An 18,600-nucleotide genomic window follows, 5' to 3' on the forward strand; every position below is an offset into this window, starting at 1 on the left:
GATACGGCACAAAACCCACAGCCACCCGGTGTGGGGCTGCACCCTGGGAAGCCACTGGATGAAGAACATTATTGCCCATTCATCAGAAAACGGCTGCAGATCCGGCACACTCCAGCCTCAGTTGCTACACGGAGCAGTTCCACAGGTATGGGAGGCTCACCCAGCAACTTGGTTCACTCTGTGCTATGTCCATAATCCTATTTTGCACAGTACAGGTATCAAAAAATGCTTACTTTTCACTTTGCCACTCTAACACCTCGAACTTTCTATATTAAAGTAACAATACAATCAGTAGACACAATCTGAAAAAAAAAAAAAAAAAGAAATCTAGAAGTAGTTATTATTAGTATTACAAGGCTTGCTTGTAGAAAAGGTTGTAACAAAGCTGCTTCTCCTCAAAAACACTCCTGCCTTTTCAAGCACCTGCTCCTTCTCTGCAGGAGCCTCTGGAGATGAGCCAGCAAACCTAATCAGCTGAGTGAGGTGTCACGAGTTGGGCAATGCCCCCAGGTGATCCTCACCGGGGATCAAACGAAGATCTCAGGACCAAATCCCAAGCAACCACTACTTGAGCCTAAGGAGCAGCTCTGTAAACAAACTAGGCTCACAGGTGCCAGTCACTAAGTGAGTTTATTCTATCTAATTGTTAGGACACACCTTCTAGCCATAAGAAACCCATAAATATCTCCCACACCTATGCCACAAGTGATATGAGCAATCCCAGAACATCAGGAATGAGCTTCCAAAGAAAGTCTATTACAGGGTGTATCGCTACAATATAAAACTGATGTCAAGGCAATAACTGCTCGTGATTTCCAAAATACCTAAATCAGATCAACATGTTTAGGTTTTATAACAAACGTTTGTTTTGCAATAAATGTGATCCAATATGGTAACTCTCATCTTTCTGTGCAATTTGCTCGTAACATCCCACGATCTCTGAATTCCCAAGACTGTCACTACATTATATTATATCAGCATCTCATTGATTCGATCCTTGTCCCAAGACATCCAGTGCTCCGTCATTTAGGCCTCCTCACATGAACAGTGGGGATTCCCACAGCGAATGCAGGACCAACAAGGACAATGCTCAAAACCATTACTAGAAAACTTTGAGATTGGTTCATATTTATTTCAGCTGTCGCTGACTAAAATCCATCTACCTTCCTGATGCAACAGCTCTTGATGATATCTTAAAATCACTCCCTTTTAATTAGGGATCTTGACAATGAAAGCAAAGCCATCTTTCATGTCCCATGACCTGATGACAGTATTGCAGGCTTAGCAAGAGGGATGGATACTACTAACAGCTTTTACAAAGAACCAACTAATTAAACTGGTAGACAGGGCATCTGAAGATATCCCATGAAATAATTTTAGATCTAACTTCATTTCAGAGTTGCAGAAGAGACAAAAATACAATTCAAAAATATGCCTAGTGGGAAACTGAAATTCAATTTATTACAAACTGACACATCGAAAATATTCTTCAGCTCAGCTGCTTTGGGAAAAACATCCTCCCACATCAAAAATTATGATTTGAAAGAAACTGGTTCTATCTGAAAGTTTTCCTGCCTTTCCCTGAAACCATGCTGTCATCTTACCCCCTGACAAATCGCATTTAACATATGGTGGGCTCATGTCAAACTTTTCTACAGTTTAGCAGCACGGTGTTTGTAGTCGTCTATAAAATAAGAACGAGAGTAAATACTACCCTGAGACCTGGCAGAGGAGTCAGTAAGAAGAGTTCAGTGCTTATATGGGAGACGGTGCAAGGACTCTTCTGGCCTCACATCAGAAGTTAGTTATCATCACCCACAAAAAGTCCAGATGGGACACATGCTCCACCTACTGCCCAGCGAGGGAGGAAGGCAATGCCTCCCCAGCACAGCGTACCTGACGGTGTGTGACAAATTCTCACTAAATTGGGCAAAATTGCACTGGGCCTCAACACTCAAATGCCATTTAACACAAATAAGCCTGTATTTTGACTAACGATACAAGGCAAAGGAACTTGAACAGTGACAAGGGCACAACGGCCACATCTTGGACTGGTGGGGAACAAACGCGGCCTCAGGCTACTTTTATACTTTCTCGATCTTATCCTACCTGCTATTTTGAGACTCCAGACTGCTGTTAAGTTGATCGTGTTGTCCACAGTGCCTACAAATGGTTTAGGAAGGAATGGAGCTTTGGGATGGCCTCATTTACTATCAGACACGACATGTCTGCGAGACAAGAACAGTCCCTCGGGGCAAATCTGCCGGTCTGAAGGCAGAGCAGTGTTGTGGGAGATATCGCAATGTAATTTCCTATCCAGTTTTAATCAGCACACGACCCACACCAAAAGCGAGCTGTCCTCCAGTGCGCTGCAGCTCTCTCAGGTAGGCTGTAAACAGCCCAAGGCTCTTGGTTTTCGCACAAACTGATGCTCACCACGAGCATGTAATGGAAAAGGCTGTGAGATCAAACACAGATGTATCCAAAACCCCTTTCTTCTGGATGAGGTGCAGGACATAACACACAAACCTTCCCTCTCATCCGTCACTGTTTCTTTTCAACTTCCAGACTCCTGTCTGTATTGCAGGGGACACGTTCTTCTTTGCAAGCTTTGGAAAACCAATTGCAATTTTGCTTTTGGCATCTGACTCACAAATGCTGAATACAGACTTTTTTAGGATATTAAAATAAATGACCATCAATGAACTTTAATCAACATGTTTAAAATACTCCTTTTTTATGGTATGCAGATAACGGGTTTTTGCTTAACTTTATGGTAATCTAGGTTATGCTTCAGCGAGTTATTAAAAAAACTGGAACAGGAGCTGACTCATCAACACAAATATCAGCCCACTCATAGCCATACAAGAAACCCCAGGGCCAAAAGAAAACATCGGAAATTCAATTAGAGGGACAATTTTCATTTGCAGCAACAAGATGAGTGTTCAGCAGAGTATTCTCAGAACTCTGCTGGTACGTGAACTGCCCTTACATTCCTAGGAGAATATTTTGCTTTAGCTGCTCTCTATTTTCATAACTGACAGGTACAGCTATTTGATTTTTGCCTCCACTGCTCGTGAAACTGTTCCCGGCCAGCACACTCTGCCAAAAGCTCCTTGCTTTAAACTAGACAGTTTCTTTTCAGATCTAAGATCCTTCCTGTAAACTAATAAAATGGCGATGACACTCATCCACCCGTCACCTAAGGCTGCAGCTCTGATTAAGGAAACATTTTTCTCTTTAAAACTTGTTTAGTAAATAGGAAGCATTACAAAAGAGTTAAGTTTTCACACGTTTATACAGCTTTTGTTGTGTTTGCAGGACATCAAACATTTACCTTTACCCAGTATTTAAGAAATAAATGTGACTACTGGTTTAGGTTAAAGAGACTGTGTTTTCTTCATCCAGGAACCCAACTTTGAGTGAATCTCCTGCTCTGCTGGCAGATTGAGAGACAAGAGCAAGTACAAGGCACCAAGGCCAAGATATTCCCATCAGTTTAGTATCCAATTTTGAAAAAACGAATCCACAAAAAAACTAACACAGCACTTTCTGTGCATCTGCCCTGCAGAGTAACTCAAGTTCATGCAAGTTTACTGGTGCTTCATTACTGAACTTCTATCTCTAAACTGCATGTACAAACAACACAGGTCAGACCAGTTACTCCCTAGGCAAAAAAGCCCTAAGTCTTTCGAGCAAAGAGAATTTAGGTGCCACACTCAAATGATCAGTTACTATTAAAGACATGGAGAGAAAAATCAGAAATAAAACTGAATTATTTTATTCCCCAACTGGATGTCACGCTGAAACCTGTCAGGGACATTCAGATATCATAATGACAGTAACTATCAGATAAGCTAATGTATTAAAGGCTAAGAATTTCTAAGCATAAGCACTAAAAAACCAAATATGTCAACATCATCGTATTAGCCATTGTCTTTATCATGTATCATCATTGAAAAATGGTATCATAATCTTTGTTAAGTGTAACAGTTCAGACAAAAATACAAAGGAAGACTGAGCTGCACGAAAGCATCAGTGCCAACAGTGTGCAGGTGATACCAGAGCCTTTCAGAGGGCTACAGCTTATGTGAGGAAGAAGAGACAAACACCCGTCTCCGTTTTTTAATTTAAGAGTGATGGGAATGTACCAATAATGTTTAGTTCACATTTACCTTGTTTCCAGAAAATCCAACAAACTCCAGTAATCTCAGAATCCGTGTGGGAAACATGGACAATGTCTACAGAAAGAAATACAACAGTTACGCAGTAATAAGCCTCCTAGCTCCCAGCTGCCTCCCACAACTTTTCCAAACACAAGAAATCATCACTAAAATTACTAAAAACATCTTTATATATCTGACGATTTCCTGGGTAGATGTATACCTGCTGTATTTCACATACGATTTAAACAAATATTTGTTTAATACAGAGACCCTGTTTACACAGCACACGCTTAGTAACTCGAATACTTCTTGGATGTTTCACAAATACTGGGTGCATACCACACAGCACGTATTTGTACCTTATGCAGTAAATCTAACATTTGGGCACGTGCTGGACTCACCCAAAGTAACGCAAGGGGAACCACCATGCGCTTTCTGCAGCCCATCACCTGAATAACCAAGTCACCCCTCGTCATCTGAGTCGATGTCTCTCTGACATATCATCAGTAACACGGATGTCGGTGGGAATTCTCCGGTATTTAAGCTAAGATCTTTTTCAGAAGGTTGCAGGGCTTCAGCTCAAAACCGTTGGTACATACCAGATTAAATGCTCCAACTCCGAGTTTTACGCCGCCCTCAAAATGCAGATGGTTCTCTCCTTTGACATAATGTGGAGACTGTATGAGACTATCCAGCTCCCTGAAAACGCACCAAGATTCTGTTACATTGTCAGTAAACAAAATAACTAATTACAATTCAGTAAGAAAGCAAACCAGTCACCTTGAACTACACGGTAGTTCAAAAAAGGTCTATTTGTCATCTCACCCAGGTGAACAACACTTAAAACATTTTGTTGGATTTATCAACAAATCATTTCTGTCACATTGCTATCAATTCAAAAATACAGAGTCCTGGAGATGAATTCCTGTCAAATAGACACAGTCAATTTGCAACCATATTTCTGCCCCTAAATGTTTCAAGAATGGCTGTTGGGAGCAACATCAACCTTTATGACTGCAAAAAGAGATGACGGGGCAGTGCAGGTGAGTTAAATTTAAATTAGCAAACTTAAATCAGCAAATTTGAGGTTTCACTAATCCTGGATTAGGTATTCTCTTTTCATGCATCTTCATTCAAAATACTATTTTCTTATATATAGGAAAAGACAATTGTGAGAAATATTTTTAAATGGGCAGGTATATTGGAAATTACTTTTCACTTAGTTTTGCAACGTTCAGATATCTCGACTTTGTAGTGCCCCTTTATTTCCCTGTGTAATCCAGCTGGATTTGAACCTGTTTTGTCTCCAAGCTTTCTATGTGTTTTTCACACTATTTTTAATTTTGTTAATTACTAGAGGAAAAATACTGTTTCAATGGCAGCCACATATTCGTACTTGGGCTGTCACGTTTTCATCTGCTGGTTGCTGCCAACAGATATAAGACTTTTCACTGTAATTGCAGCCTTTACAATGGACCTGCACTTCGAGTCACCTTCAGCCCACCCAAATACGGACACTGTCATCTCTCTCCCTTTCAGGATATAATACTTCTGGAGAACCTGGACTGGATGATGTTTTGTGTATGTTCTGAGTTCAAATTTAACATCCTAAAATAAACCAAAATACGACGCATATTTAGCTTTCACTTTTAAAAATTATTCATACAAGTTTGTACTACCATGAAAGTTTTCTGATACTTTTTATTCACTAACAATAAGGGATGTTTCATCCTGAAATATTCTTTTATTTCATTCTATCTTTTCTACAGTGTACGGTAACCTTCCTCTCTCAAAGACAGTTTCAAAAATTGATCTTTGCAACATTTACTCCTCCCGTCTTTTCAGGGTTGCTGTTGTTGTGGACTATCAAGGAGTGGGGAAAGGAAAGATAGCTTCTTCTATCAGAAACTATGTTGTAAAAATACTGATCAACCAAAGCAAATTCTCATTTCCATATTTCATTGTTTTCTCTGTAACCTGTCACACCACGCTCTCACCAAAACTGCAAACAATTATTTCTTCCCACATCAAAGGTACAGTACAAAATGGTAACTGCCAACCTCAGATACAAACTTTCCCTTTGTTAAAGCACATTTTAGTAATATGCAAGTTGTTATTAGCATTCTTTTGAAAAAGACCACCCAAAGGTTACCAGATTTATAATACTTTGTTTTTACATATATTAGAGCTGATCTTAATTTATTAAGACACAACTGAGTCTGCTTCCCGTAGTGTACATTTTAATGTAATTTTTAGAATTCACTACTGCCCTTTCAAAACCTTTTGCACATGCTGAAAGCAGCTCCCGTAACTTCCTGCATGAAAAGAAATCTGCTTAAGTAGACGTTTTTGGCTTATAGACACTAAATAATGGGCATAGTGCGAGTTCAGATAAGCGACGCTGCTTATCATTTTCAATAGCATGCACCTTCTCTTTAGAGCAGAACAACTGCCATACTTAACCAGATTAAAAGTCCAGCTAATGAAATATCTCACTGCGGCAGCGGCATCTGCTCGGCAAAGCAGCCTCTGGGAAGTGACTGTGCAGGGACTTCGTGACCTGGAGAGACGGCATCTGTTCTGCTGTGCTAACCAGCCCCTATAAACCCCTTTCCTGTAAATTTGTTTAATCTTTGAAGACATTTATAACTTTCCACTGCAAGCTCTTCGGTTTATTGTCTCTTAATTTTGCTACAGTTTCATGCATTTATTATGGAATTACTTGTGCTTCAGCTACTGGTTTTGAATGTTCCAAAAAGCTGCAGCTAGAACTACGAAGAAATGCTATTTCATATGCCTGATGGCAGCGAAACCTCCAAATTATGCTATGGAGACACAATGAGCACTACATCATTTAGAATAGTTATTTTTTGCCACAATTTCAAGGATATAGTACTTGAATAAGGTAGACCTTGGGAGTTAACAGCATTAGGGTCCACTGTCTTTACATTTCAAATCAACCATAATATCAGTGTCCTTGGTTATGCAAAGGAGGAATTTCTGTGGGCTGAGAAAGGCTATAGGCATGAGGCTCATAATAAAGGCTGCAATAAATACAACAGTAATTAATTTGTGAATTGGACAATTTGAGCAGCGTACTTTTTACTGAAACTACACTTAATCGCACCATAACTCTGACTTACCTGTATGTTTGGTAACTGTTTCGGACTTTGATGCCTCCTTTTATGAAGCTAACCATACTCTCATCCTGTTAGAATAGAAACACATTAGTGACAGGGATTTTTAAGAATTATAAAGGGCTTTTATCTTCTTGAGATGAACAAGCCTTGAGTGTAAGTGTCATGACATAGACAATATAAGTCTCTAAGAAACAAGACATAGATTTAGGATTTCCTTTCTATATTAAAATATTTTTTTACTCTGTTGAGACAGATATGATTTATTTTTATACCTTCTGAAATTAGTTTAGCCCTCGTGGCCTTTGGACCACCTGAATTTGCATCAATGAACATAAGGACTAAGCTAACGAGTGGCACCAAAGGTACGTGTATTTGTGGCTTTTTCAAAAAATAGCTCTCTCTCATTTGTCCTTCAGCACTGTTACGATCTGAACATTTCCTGGCTCAGCACGAGACAGAAATAACTACTTGTCCTCAGGAGCCTACAGAATATAGCTTCCCATCCTAAAAAGGATGCAAGGTAATTAAAGCTATGCAGGATATGCTCTTTCTGGTCTGAATATTCAAGTATCTATGAGACCCATCCTAGTATGGTAAGACGTTACACTACAAGCTATAACGAACTGAGAACTTAGAGCAAAGTGTTTTTGAGGGACCACTAGTTTACAGTTGTACCCCAAAGAGGGAACTCTTGAGTCTCCTAACTTTCTGGTGGCAGTTTCTTGCCTCACTCATCCTATATAATCTGTCACTCTGGTTTGTTTTGATAGCTGCTGCTAATTTGGGATAGGAAGACTACATGTGTTTTAGCAGATTATTTTTGTGTGATGGCATTTTAAGAGGCTATATGAAGCACTGTGGAGAAAATAGCCTAGATCAGATGAACATTTGGTCGTTTTACTGTTACTGTTAAGGATTCAGGGCCCAATTGGGTTTATCGGTATGTACACAAGACAGAACCTGCCTCAAAGAACCTTCCATCCTCCTTTAAGTCAGGAAGATAATTCAATCAAAGTTACAGTTCAACTTCTTCCAGACTTTGCTTTTTAGGAACTAGTATGGGCAGCCTCATGGGCTGAACTGCCTGTGTCCTTCACAGCCACCCTTAACCAACCTGACCAACAGCGATAATTGAGGACAGAAACTAGGTACCATAAATGAACATGTAATTCCTGATGATATATCCCCAGAGACTTGAATTCCAATCACACACAGACAAATAACCGCTGAAAAATATGATCCTGTTTTAATTTGTTCTGTGGAAAGTTCAGTTTTTAATTAGCAACTGGGAGGGGTGGGAAGGGGTACAGCAAACCTAACCATATGTAAAAGCTCAGTTATATTTTCCTTTCAGTGGAAAATGGAAAGAATATGGGTTTAAAATGTCTAAATTTGGAATACTCATGATAGGAACAACAGAGATAACAACGTGAGAATATTCGAGCCCTTGAAAAATCCTGAGACTAAGTTTTATGTGTTTTCAACCGGATTTGGTCATATACATTAAGCATCAAAACTAACTGCTTCAATAGCTGTTGGAATCAAGTGCCTTTGTTTAATTTTTAACATCAGTTCATGTGTTCACGAAAAATAAAACACAGAATAGAAGAGGAAGCAAATAGACAGAGATTCTTTATGCAGAAAGGACAAAACATTGTTGTCTTACTCTCATGTATCTATAAACATTTTTAAAAACAGATACCTGTGAAAATAGTGCTTAAAACAAAGAGACGCTTTTTAGAGGCACAAAGAAGTTCTGAAAAGCCTTGCTTCCATAGCGTTGGATATTGCCCAAACTGTCCCCAGTGCGAGAGGCTGCTCATCCCAAAGGATCCCAAACGAACGTGGAAATAGGTATCTACACCTTGGCCATTTCAAAATCCATCATCTTACCATAAAGTCACCATCATCACCACTCTAAAATCCTTCAGAAGCAGCTACTCTGACTACTGGTTTTGCTATGAAGCAATGGTTTCTAGCAGATGGGCATGAGATCGCTGAAAAAGGTTACACGGTTCATAAACTATAAGCAGCGCAAATCAGAGCCCATCTGGCAACTCCCAGACACCATAGAACCACCACCTGCATTTCATTCTCTATCAGCATCTGTGAGCCAAGAGGCAGAAGCCCTTTGTGAATGTGACTTTTATTATCCCCTCTGCAAAGATGAAGAGGGCCACTGTCATATAGCAAGTCCAGCCAAATCAAGAAGAAAAATCAGTTATTTCAACTATGATTAACAATTTAAATTGAAAGCTGGAGCCCAATTAAGTATTGCTAATGTCGATCCATCAAAGAAATCAAGCTTCATTAGTATAGACAGATAAAACTCAAAGAAGAAGGAGAACTCCCCTCCTTTTAAACACAGGCAGCACTGTTTGGCAAAAAGCCTGTGTGGAGCCTAACAGCTACGCAGACCATAGTAGCTGTTCAAGAACTAACAAGTGAGAAAGCAGCCTTGGGAAAGCAAACATCCAACTGACAAACAAAAATCTCGCTTGCATTCCAGCAGAGCGCGGCTTCAATAACCATCCTTTTTTAAAAAAAAATCTGATATCCCAACACAGAGTATTTGAAAAATCGGTGCTTACTGCAGTTCCATTTCACACATCCAAAAGCGACTGGAGAATGGCATCATAGGGGACTCCGCGATACGTGCATCGAGATTACCATTTTTAATTAATCATGAAAGATAACAAAACATTCTACTATCTCATCAGCAGAGAGTCCAGATAAAATCCAGATTTAATAGAGATGAGAAAATCTTACACCATTAGATCAAACTAGGGTCTACCACCATTTCATTAAGAAATGAAACCTGTACGATGTGTACTTTTTTTTTTCCTCCCAAAGAGCCCCGCAGGAATCCATACCTGGAGGAACGTGAGTGCTGCTCTCTGAAGTAAACATTCGGCATAGCAAATTTCTGCGTGGATTTCCTCTAGTGTCACACGGAGCAGGGAAGAAAACAAATCAATCAGACAAAGAGTAATTAAAAACCGCTTAGCCCATGAATACAGGAATCAGATCACGAAGGTCAAACTGAGAAAAATCTTTTTGAAATTTGCTGTAGTGTTTCAGTTCTAGACTACTAAAGTTACTCCAAACAGTAAATGACGCACAGTTACAGAAACTTCGGAGGAATTTCTCTGGTGCTTTCCATGAATTCCTGGATCTAGAACCTTTCTAGACATTTCCCTACTTCTTTCTAGGTATTTCTTTACCCAGCAACTATTGGAAACGCCGAGTCAGCAGCCAACAAAAAAGTTTGTAATTTTGGATGTGGTGACACAGCAATTTTGAAACGCCAAATCAGCAATTTTGTCAGCAAACTCACAGTCTGCAAAAACATGTTGGGTGAACAATCCTACACAATTCGATTTGCAGCAAAAAAAAAAGATGAAAACGCGATGCATTTAGAAATAATCTTACCTTCAGTAAAGTGCTCAAGGGTCTGCCTATGCACAAGGTGGTTGATAGAATCAGCTACTGTTGATTTCTTCCTAAATCTGCAGAAAAGTCAGTTTGGTCATTCTGGACACGAAGCCTCAACAACAGAGAAGGATATCGTTCAGCTGGCCACCCATACGGTCGCTAACGTACCCCTAGTGCTCACCAACTCTCTGCCATCTCACCACATACACAAACTTCAGTGTGTTCCACGCAGAACTGAGTCAACATGGTCCTCCTGGGATCCATCTTTTACCCTTCATGTGCAGAAATCCAGCTTTTTGGTTTATGTTGTGTGTGTGTATGTGTGCACGTGCACACGTGTGTACAGAGGTGGGAGCACAGCTGGCTCCCAGACAGCACAACCATCACCAAACGGGGAGATTCTGCACTGCCTGCAAATGCTAAATAACTTCCAGACAGGGCAGAAGCGGGGATACAGATAGGACAAAAATCTAATTGACAAGAAAAATCAGATATTGCAGTAAGCTGAAGTTTTCAGGACTAGACTGCTGAAAACCCTAAATTATGCGGTCTGACCTCATAACCGACCCTCCTTTGAGCAGGAGGCTGGACTAGACGACCTCCTGAAGTCCCTTCCAACCTCCTGTGGTTCCTGTGAAATCACATGTCCTTTTTTAACCTGTATGTCTTTCAAAAGTTTCCCATGAAGAGACTATTTATTGACTGAATCTCTCCACGCTTACTTTTGACAAGTGGCTTGCGCTTCCTTCATTGTGTTTCCTGCCTTCAGTATGTCCTCCGGATCAAACGTCATCATAGCTTGCATCTCCAGTATGGTGGCGTAAGTCAGTGCGTGATACATACTATCTTTAGTTCTGCAAGAAAACACAAGATGCAAAATACAGCTGATCTGACTGTATTATTACTTTTTAAAAACAAATATAAATCCAATTCCAGAAACTCACCAGTCTGATGGGAACTAGGTCTAAATAAACTAGGAAAGGAAAACAAAGGATATGCAAAATAATCAAGAAATGCTGATACATTGAGATTTGTACAGAAAATCATGTCCACGGCTCCGCTTTCAATACCTGTGTTAAGATGTTTCAACTCTGAGCCAAGAGTAGGTATTTAACATAACAAAGCACAAGAATTAACCACATGGCCAACTATTCAGGGACCATAGAATCACAGCGTTTTTTTACTGGCGTATCTAATGAATACTACAACACGTGATGCAAATCCAGATATTCTTCTTCTATTTTGGGACAGTTACTCAGGACAGACCCAAGGGGATAAGTAATACAATACTATAACCACGGCCAAAGTAGAATCTTCTTCAAACAGATCTTCCAGCAGAAGCCTTCCAGGCCACACCAAACACAGCTTTTTTCTCCTCTTCTTCTCTGCCAACCTTCCACCCCAAATTGTTCAACTTAAATATTCTTCCGTGGGGTTTAAGATGGTGCCTCTTTTGCAGAAAGTCCAAAACTTTGGCATTAGTGCAAGGAAAACAATTAACTCCTACCTGCAGCCATTGCCAGCACCTTTCCTCTGGCAGAAGAAGAGTTTTTACATTGCACATGTTTACAGCATTCAGGCAGTACCCATGTGTGTGCTAATCCTTTGCAAATGAATCAAAATATCTTCAGGCCTAGAGGTCCAATAAAGATGACTTGGGAAATACATTGAAGGGAAAGCTCAGATGAATTCCTGCCACTGAAACTCTCTGTAGATCTTGCTAAGCCACTCCTGACAAGTAGCACGACTCGGTCAAATGTTGCTAAAGAGCAGTGATAGCATCCTGACTTTCTTTGTATATCTATTTTTGAGGTCCAGGGACTAAAATAACACCCAGCGCTGGCACAGACGGCATTACACCGATACCTGGTGCTTCCCTTCCAGCCCTCACGATGACAATGAAGGGTCACGGTTTCCAACACACCCGGCACAGAGCAGGCTGGCTGTACTGAGGAAATTTGCAGGGAACACCTTTAAACCCCACTGCAGTCTGTGTTTCGTGGCTGTCCCTAATTCCTAGTTGCCCTCACCACGTCCACAGGCTACTTAACAAGCTGCTCTAACCAACCCCTAAACCGATCCAGCATAAAAACCATTTTGGGACACCACCTGCTGCCGTAAGTCCTGTGAGCTCCAGACTACGCTACCATCCATCTCATCTCCAACACGAGTAAGAAGAACAGACAGATAATGAAGAAATCGGTTTAAAAATCTAGTGGAGTCAGGACAGCTCTGTCTTGGCCTCCTGCATTACGATTCTTTCAGTAGACTGATAACACCAAGTAGAAACCAAAAGAACATACTATAAAACACCAGCCTGGTGGAGTGTTCCTGCTCGTTTGATTGCTCATCAGCCTCAGTGGCTGCAGGGAAAGACACTTCATCTCATGTTTATTAAAACAAAACCCTTCCAGAGGTTCAAATTCAACATACAAAGAAGGCACTAAAATAGTCCCATTCCAAAATGTTAGGAATTTGCTTTCAAAATCAAAGCAGATAAATATTAAACGCACTGCACTAAAAGGAAAATTGCTACTTTTGGTATATATGTAAAGAGGAATTTCCCTCTACAGTAATGTGTTCCCAATCTCAAATCACTCCTGCCCTATCCAATGGTCTCATCTATTATGTTTGTTATATTTTAAAGGGGATAATTAATGTTTGCCATTAGTCAACTGGTATTTATCAACACTAATATTGACTCTTTTTTCCTCAGTGGCTGGGAGGCGGGTAGAACTGCAACAAAATGTAACAGTTTTCTATGCTATTTATACTAACCATGCAATTAAAGTTGCCAGTTACATCCTGGCATATTGCCACAAGTTTTAAGGCCTGCATTTTGTATGGATGGATACAGAATGAAACTTGATCGCTTTCTTTATTTCTTTTTTCCTTCTTTTGATTCCTGGGCAGCACTTTCCCCAAGACGTTGTTGGAGTTAACAAGCCTTTATGACATAAACACAACCAATATTCTGATTAATGACTTATCCCAGTGGTTGGTTATCACACGGCTGAATAAGAGGATTACAAGTAATGTCTTTAGGCAGTTACGGAGTTCGGCCACATGCCTGTTCTCCAACTACGGTGCAATCACTCTCACCTTGTAGCACTCTCCTTTCCTGAAGGCTGATGGAGGACCCTGTTATTCCTGCTTGAAAACGGGTACCTAAGAGAGGATGGTGACAGCTCCTCCCTCCCGCTGAAGTATGAAAATCAAAAAGCTTGGCTTGTTTTGGCCTCAGAATTGACCCAGGGGCTCGTATTTTTTGTGGAAAACACAGAGCCCAAAATCTTTCTGTGGATCCTTTTATACTAATGCAGCAGGCAGGATATGCAAGGTCACAGAAACCCCAGGTTCAAGTCCATGCCCTGATTGAGTATTGAGATGCTGGTAAGAAGTGAAACAAATGCAACAGCACAGAGTGCCAAAGACCCTCCACAGACCCACCGTCCCTTCATCCAGGTGTACCCAGGAGTGAGAGAGGCTCAAATCAGATCTGTGCCAGGAGAACGTGGTCACACGGGGCCTCAAGGCTTTCCCCAGCTTTGATCAGAAGTTCCACCCCATGTGCAAATAACCCACTAGACCTACTCCATGGGCTTCCATAGAAGGTCTCTGTTTTGATGAATCAGTGTTTTCCAATAAAAACCTGTTTCCTAGGAAACTCCCAACTAGCATTAAGTTTACAACTAGAACAGACCAACCCCCAGCCTGGTTCCCTAGTTACCGGGAGCTGCCAGTCTGGTCTAAGTCTGGTCTAAGCCAAAAAGCTGCCATTCAACAAGGGCATCCCTGAGCCTTTTTGATCTAAGCCATTCTCCAAAAGTCGTAATCTAGTAAATTCTTTCAGCTAGGAGGCGAAACCAACAATTAAGAATATAGAAATAATGACCTTCTTCATGTTCGTGACATTCTCTACAATAAGTAGCCAACATGAGCTTTCTGCAGAGCTGTACACCACCTTTATCCAGCCACTGTCTGGACCTTCACTCTATCTCCACGTGCTTCCCCCCGCTCTCTCTCATCGCTCTCGGTTTGACAATCACATCTTCTGTGTTAGATCAGCTCCCAGAGAAAGCTCCTCCGCCCCACTGAACAACCTCGCGTTTGCTTTTGTTCTGCAAGGCCAAGAATATTTCACCACACCACGAAAACGCCATTACGAAAGGCTTCATTTCCTTAGTAACCTCTTTAAGCTTTTTAAAGATCAGGATATACAAGACAACATTTAATATTGTAAATTTGGTTCATATTAAAAGTTCCAGTGATAGTAAATATGTACCAGAGAACTACACTCTTCCAATAAGAGTTTCACAATTAACCAGCAACACCACCTCTTCGCACCTACCTGAGATATTCCCGCATCAAAGGACTGAAATGAACATTCAACCACAGTCACCCTGGAATTAACACTCCACCAAGTGCTTTTTGGAGACTATTTTCAGAAAAAAAAGTCAACTGCTCGCAATGAATCATCCTCATACTGTTCTTGTGATACTGCAAGGAGCAACACACATGTTGCAGATCATCCAGCGATCCAGATTACTTACTCTGTGCCATTATTTTATCGTTATTGTTTACCATTCTCCCAAGTGATTTGACATCAGCAAACTATCAGGTGGCCATGTCATGCTTTCCTTCGGGATAATTATTAAAGTATTAAAAATTTATTGGGGAAGAAAAAGGGACATCTGACCAGAAACAACTCTTTCTGTCTGTTTGCAATTACATGAAGGCTAAAATCTAGTCAGTTTTAATCCATTTACTTTATGTATCTTGGGGCTGAGGAAGAAGATAGAATTTTTTTCCCCACTCCGGTGACCAGACAGTTTCTGTGTTACTCACGGTCACAGTTAACAGGTTACACACTGAAAATCACTGCTGGGTTTGGTGACTGAATTTAAGGAATTTCTTAAGAGAGTCCTTAGTGTGAATACTCCACATAAAAGATTCATTTAATTAAACTTACTGCAGAAACCACGAGATCATTGGAGCCCACTATTGCACAATGATTGTTAATGATAATGAAGACTCTAAAACCCTGAAGGTAGCCGATGAAACAAGAAAAGTTATGTAACGTGAAGCAAAAAAATGCCAGATTTTTTTTTATGAAACAAGATCTCTTATTTATGGTGGATTTGCTTTTCTAACAGGAAAAAAGAACTTTATCTAAACACATGTCTAGACACCATCCTCAGATATTTATTTTTAAACTGCTAGGAAAGATCTTTCGATTTTAACTCTTGTACACTGCCAAATCTGTTCTCAGTTACACATGGTACAAATCAGTTAAAATACACTTATTGTGGAAGCCAAATGTGAGTAATTTAGTGAATCTCCAATAATGTAACACAGAACAGAGTATGTCCTACAACGTAAGTGGTAAGGCTGCAAAATGTGAGATATGAAATCCTTTACAAGCATGTAAAAACTGAAAAGTATTTCTTTAAACAGAGAGAGTATGTTTATGGACTGTGAAAACCAATTTCGAATCTCAGCATGCTAAAAGGCAACAGTGAGGAACTGATGATGACTCCTAAAGAAAATAGTCAGTATTGCCACATGTGCCCACTCTACAGCTCTTGTCATTCCCTGAAGACATGGAGCGTGTCCATACTGGAGATCATCCATCTGTGGGGAAATTTAGCACCCTGTTTCTGCTTTACACTCACAAAGATCACTGCCAAAGGCAACAGGAATAAGGGCCTCCTCATAACAACAGGCTGACATGAAAAAATCAGTTGTGAAATGGTTTTGCAGTGTGGAATATAGTCAGGTACAAAACCAGAGTATCAGCTCATGAAATAAATTCTGCAGAGCCCAACAAAAGCTGAACAAAAACAATATACAACAGAAGAAAGATGAATTTACAGGAAAAAACCACCCCACAGCCTCACTAGCTTTTGCAGTGTTTTGGAAAGCCCCTTCAATAAAATCTCTCTCTATTTTATGCTAAGCACTGAGTAAGCATTTCCAGATGGGCACAAGGGCTTTGCTGTCAGAATTTAATGAAAACACAGTTATTCTTCTTACCATTTTTATGATATCTTCTGATTATATATAAACACAAAACAACACTGCTGTGAATAGAACCAATATTATTAATACGTCTGAGCCTACAATGTATCATGAATGTCTTTCACAGAGTTTACTTACATGGTTAAGCTATAGATTCTGGCACCAAAGACGGAGGCTGATAGCTCCGCAAAGCAGATAGTTACCTCAATGCATATCAAACACACACTATTGCATTACCTATGAATTTTACTTTCTTTTTTTTTTTCTTGTTTTGTTTAGTTGTTTCATATTCCAGTGGCCTGAAAGAAGGCATGATACCATTTGCTGATGGCTCAAAAAGAAATTCAGTAACTTTAGGGAAAAAAACCAAAACGAAACCAAAAACGTGAACTAACCACAGACTTCAACAAGCCAAGAATGCAGGTGACTTCAGGACAGGGTATGAAAAATCAAAGACATTGTAAAGACATAACAATTTTAGAAGTTATTTTATGACCTCACTGCTTGCAGCTGGGCCACTCATTACATGCTGGGCTGCAATGTAATTAGGAAACACAGTGCGTGACCACAACGCTGAATTGCAAAATAAGCTGTGAGAAAGTTTCTGCAAGTGGTTATTGAAAACCAACCAAACAAAAGGAATTAATACCTAAAGTAATGTGTCTCAGACCAGGCAATTCATGGTCAGTTGCTCATTTAGACACAAAAGCATAAATACACAAATTCTCACGGTATGCAGAAAAATATGGGAAAGTGTGGGGGGGAAACGTGACAAAAAATGGTTTTTATTCTTCTAGGAGCAAGAATCTCACATACTGTACTACAGCTGAGGGGTTACTTCTTTGGACAAGAAGTCTGTACTTTTTGTAGTTACCTTTGATCAATTGTGTTACTTACTCACCCAAGTGTAAAGCAGGTATTCTGTCCTCCCCAAAACTTAACACGTTAACTTACCACCCCCTTCTGAACCAAAAGCATGCGGTCTTATCAACTATTAACAGAGAACTAGCTGTCCAGTCAATTCTCCTGAGAGATGGTGAAGCAAAGAAAAATAAAGAGGAAAACTAGTAAAAGTAATCAACTTACTTTGCTTGTAAAGAAGCTAAAGCATCCGAGAACTCGTTGTTAAGAAATAAATCCAGAGCTGCCATGCACTCATGCAATGCCACATTGAGGTCTGATGTAGGTGACCTGCCAGAAAAAGAGAGAATAAACTCAGCACATCTGTTCTCCTTCTACCAGTGCATTACTGCTACATTGAAACCCTCCTTCTTCAGTTCCACAGCCTTATTCCCGTGTATAATCTGCTATTCCATTTCTAGTGACTGCAAAAAATTAGAGAGACTTTTTTTTTTTTTAACTATGCTGTTAACCCTCTGCCATGTGGAAAGCCATTTAAGTTTTGTATTTTCTGAAAATAAGATAAACTGCAAGTACTGTGAATAAGAACCTGGACACGCAGAAGTTACTGTGTACAAGAGTGGCAGTTTGATGAGCTCAGGTGTCTGGAACACAGAAGCACTGGGTGACAATGCAGATCTGTGTGTAACGCTGACAGAGACTACAGGCTGGTGACATTACGATCACGTTGTCACTTTAAGGATGAGATACTGCCAAACTGCATCAGATTCTTGTATCGACTGCTGCTGGAACATCTGCTTTAGTCCAGCTCATGTTCAGCACGGCTCCTGACCAGACGACCACGAGAGACTTGCAGGTGGGTTAAAATTTCAAATTGTGCACACTCGTGAGAACATCACTGTCCCTAAGAAGTGTTACTGCATCCCAAAGTCAGAAGATTCTCAGTGCCTCACTCAGGCTGTGCTTTTCTCCTTTGC

At 40.3% G+C, this 18,600-nt stretch overlaps 1 protein-coding gene across 1 annotated transcript in view; it reads right to left on the reverse strand.

The window, feature by feature from the left end:
- TTC39A (tetratricopeptide repeat domain 39A) overlaps positions 1-17,946 on the reverse strand; it is a 32,728-nt gene extending 14,782 nt beyond the window's left edge. The window contains exons 1-7 of the mRNA XM_065656266.1: positions 17,849-17,946; positions 11,464-11,595; positions 10,739-10,815; positions 10,180-10,247; positions 7,310-7,374; positions 4,766-4,865; positions 4,176-4,241 (exon numbers count right to left, since the gene is read on the reverse strand). Coding sequence (XP_065512338.1) covers positions 4,176-4,241; positions 4,766-4,865; positions 7,310-7,374; positions 10,180-10,247; positions 10,739-10,815; positions 11,464-11,595; positions 17,849-17,913 — 573 coding nt within the window. The 5' untranslated portion in view covers positions 17,914-17,946. The remainder of the gene's footprint in view (positions 1-4,175; positions 4,242-4,765; positions 4,866-7,309; positions 7,375-10,179; positions 10,248-10,738; positions 10,816-11,463; positions 11,596-17,848) is intronic.
- Between the last annotated feature and the right edge of the window lie 654 nt (positions 17,947-18,600).

The sequence above is a fragment of the Caloenas nicobarica genome, chromosome Z (genome assembly GCF_036013445.1).
Source record: "Caloenas nicobarica isolate bCalNic1 chromosome Z, bCalNic1.hap1, whole genome shotgun sequence".
Lineage (NCBI taxonomy): Eukaryota > Metazoa > Chordata > Aves > Columbiformes > Columbidae > Caloenas > Caloenas nicobarica.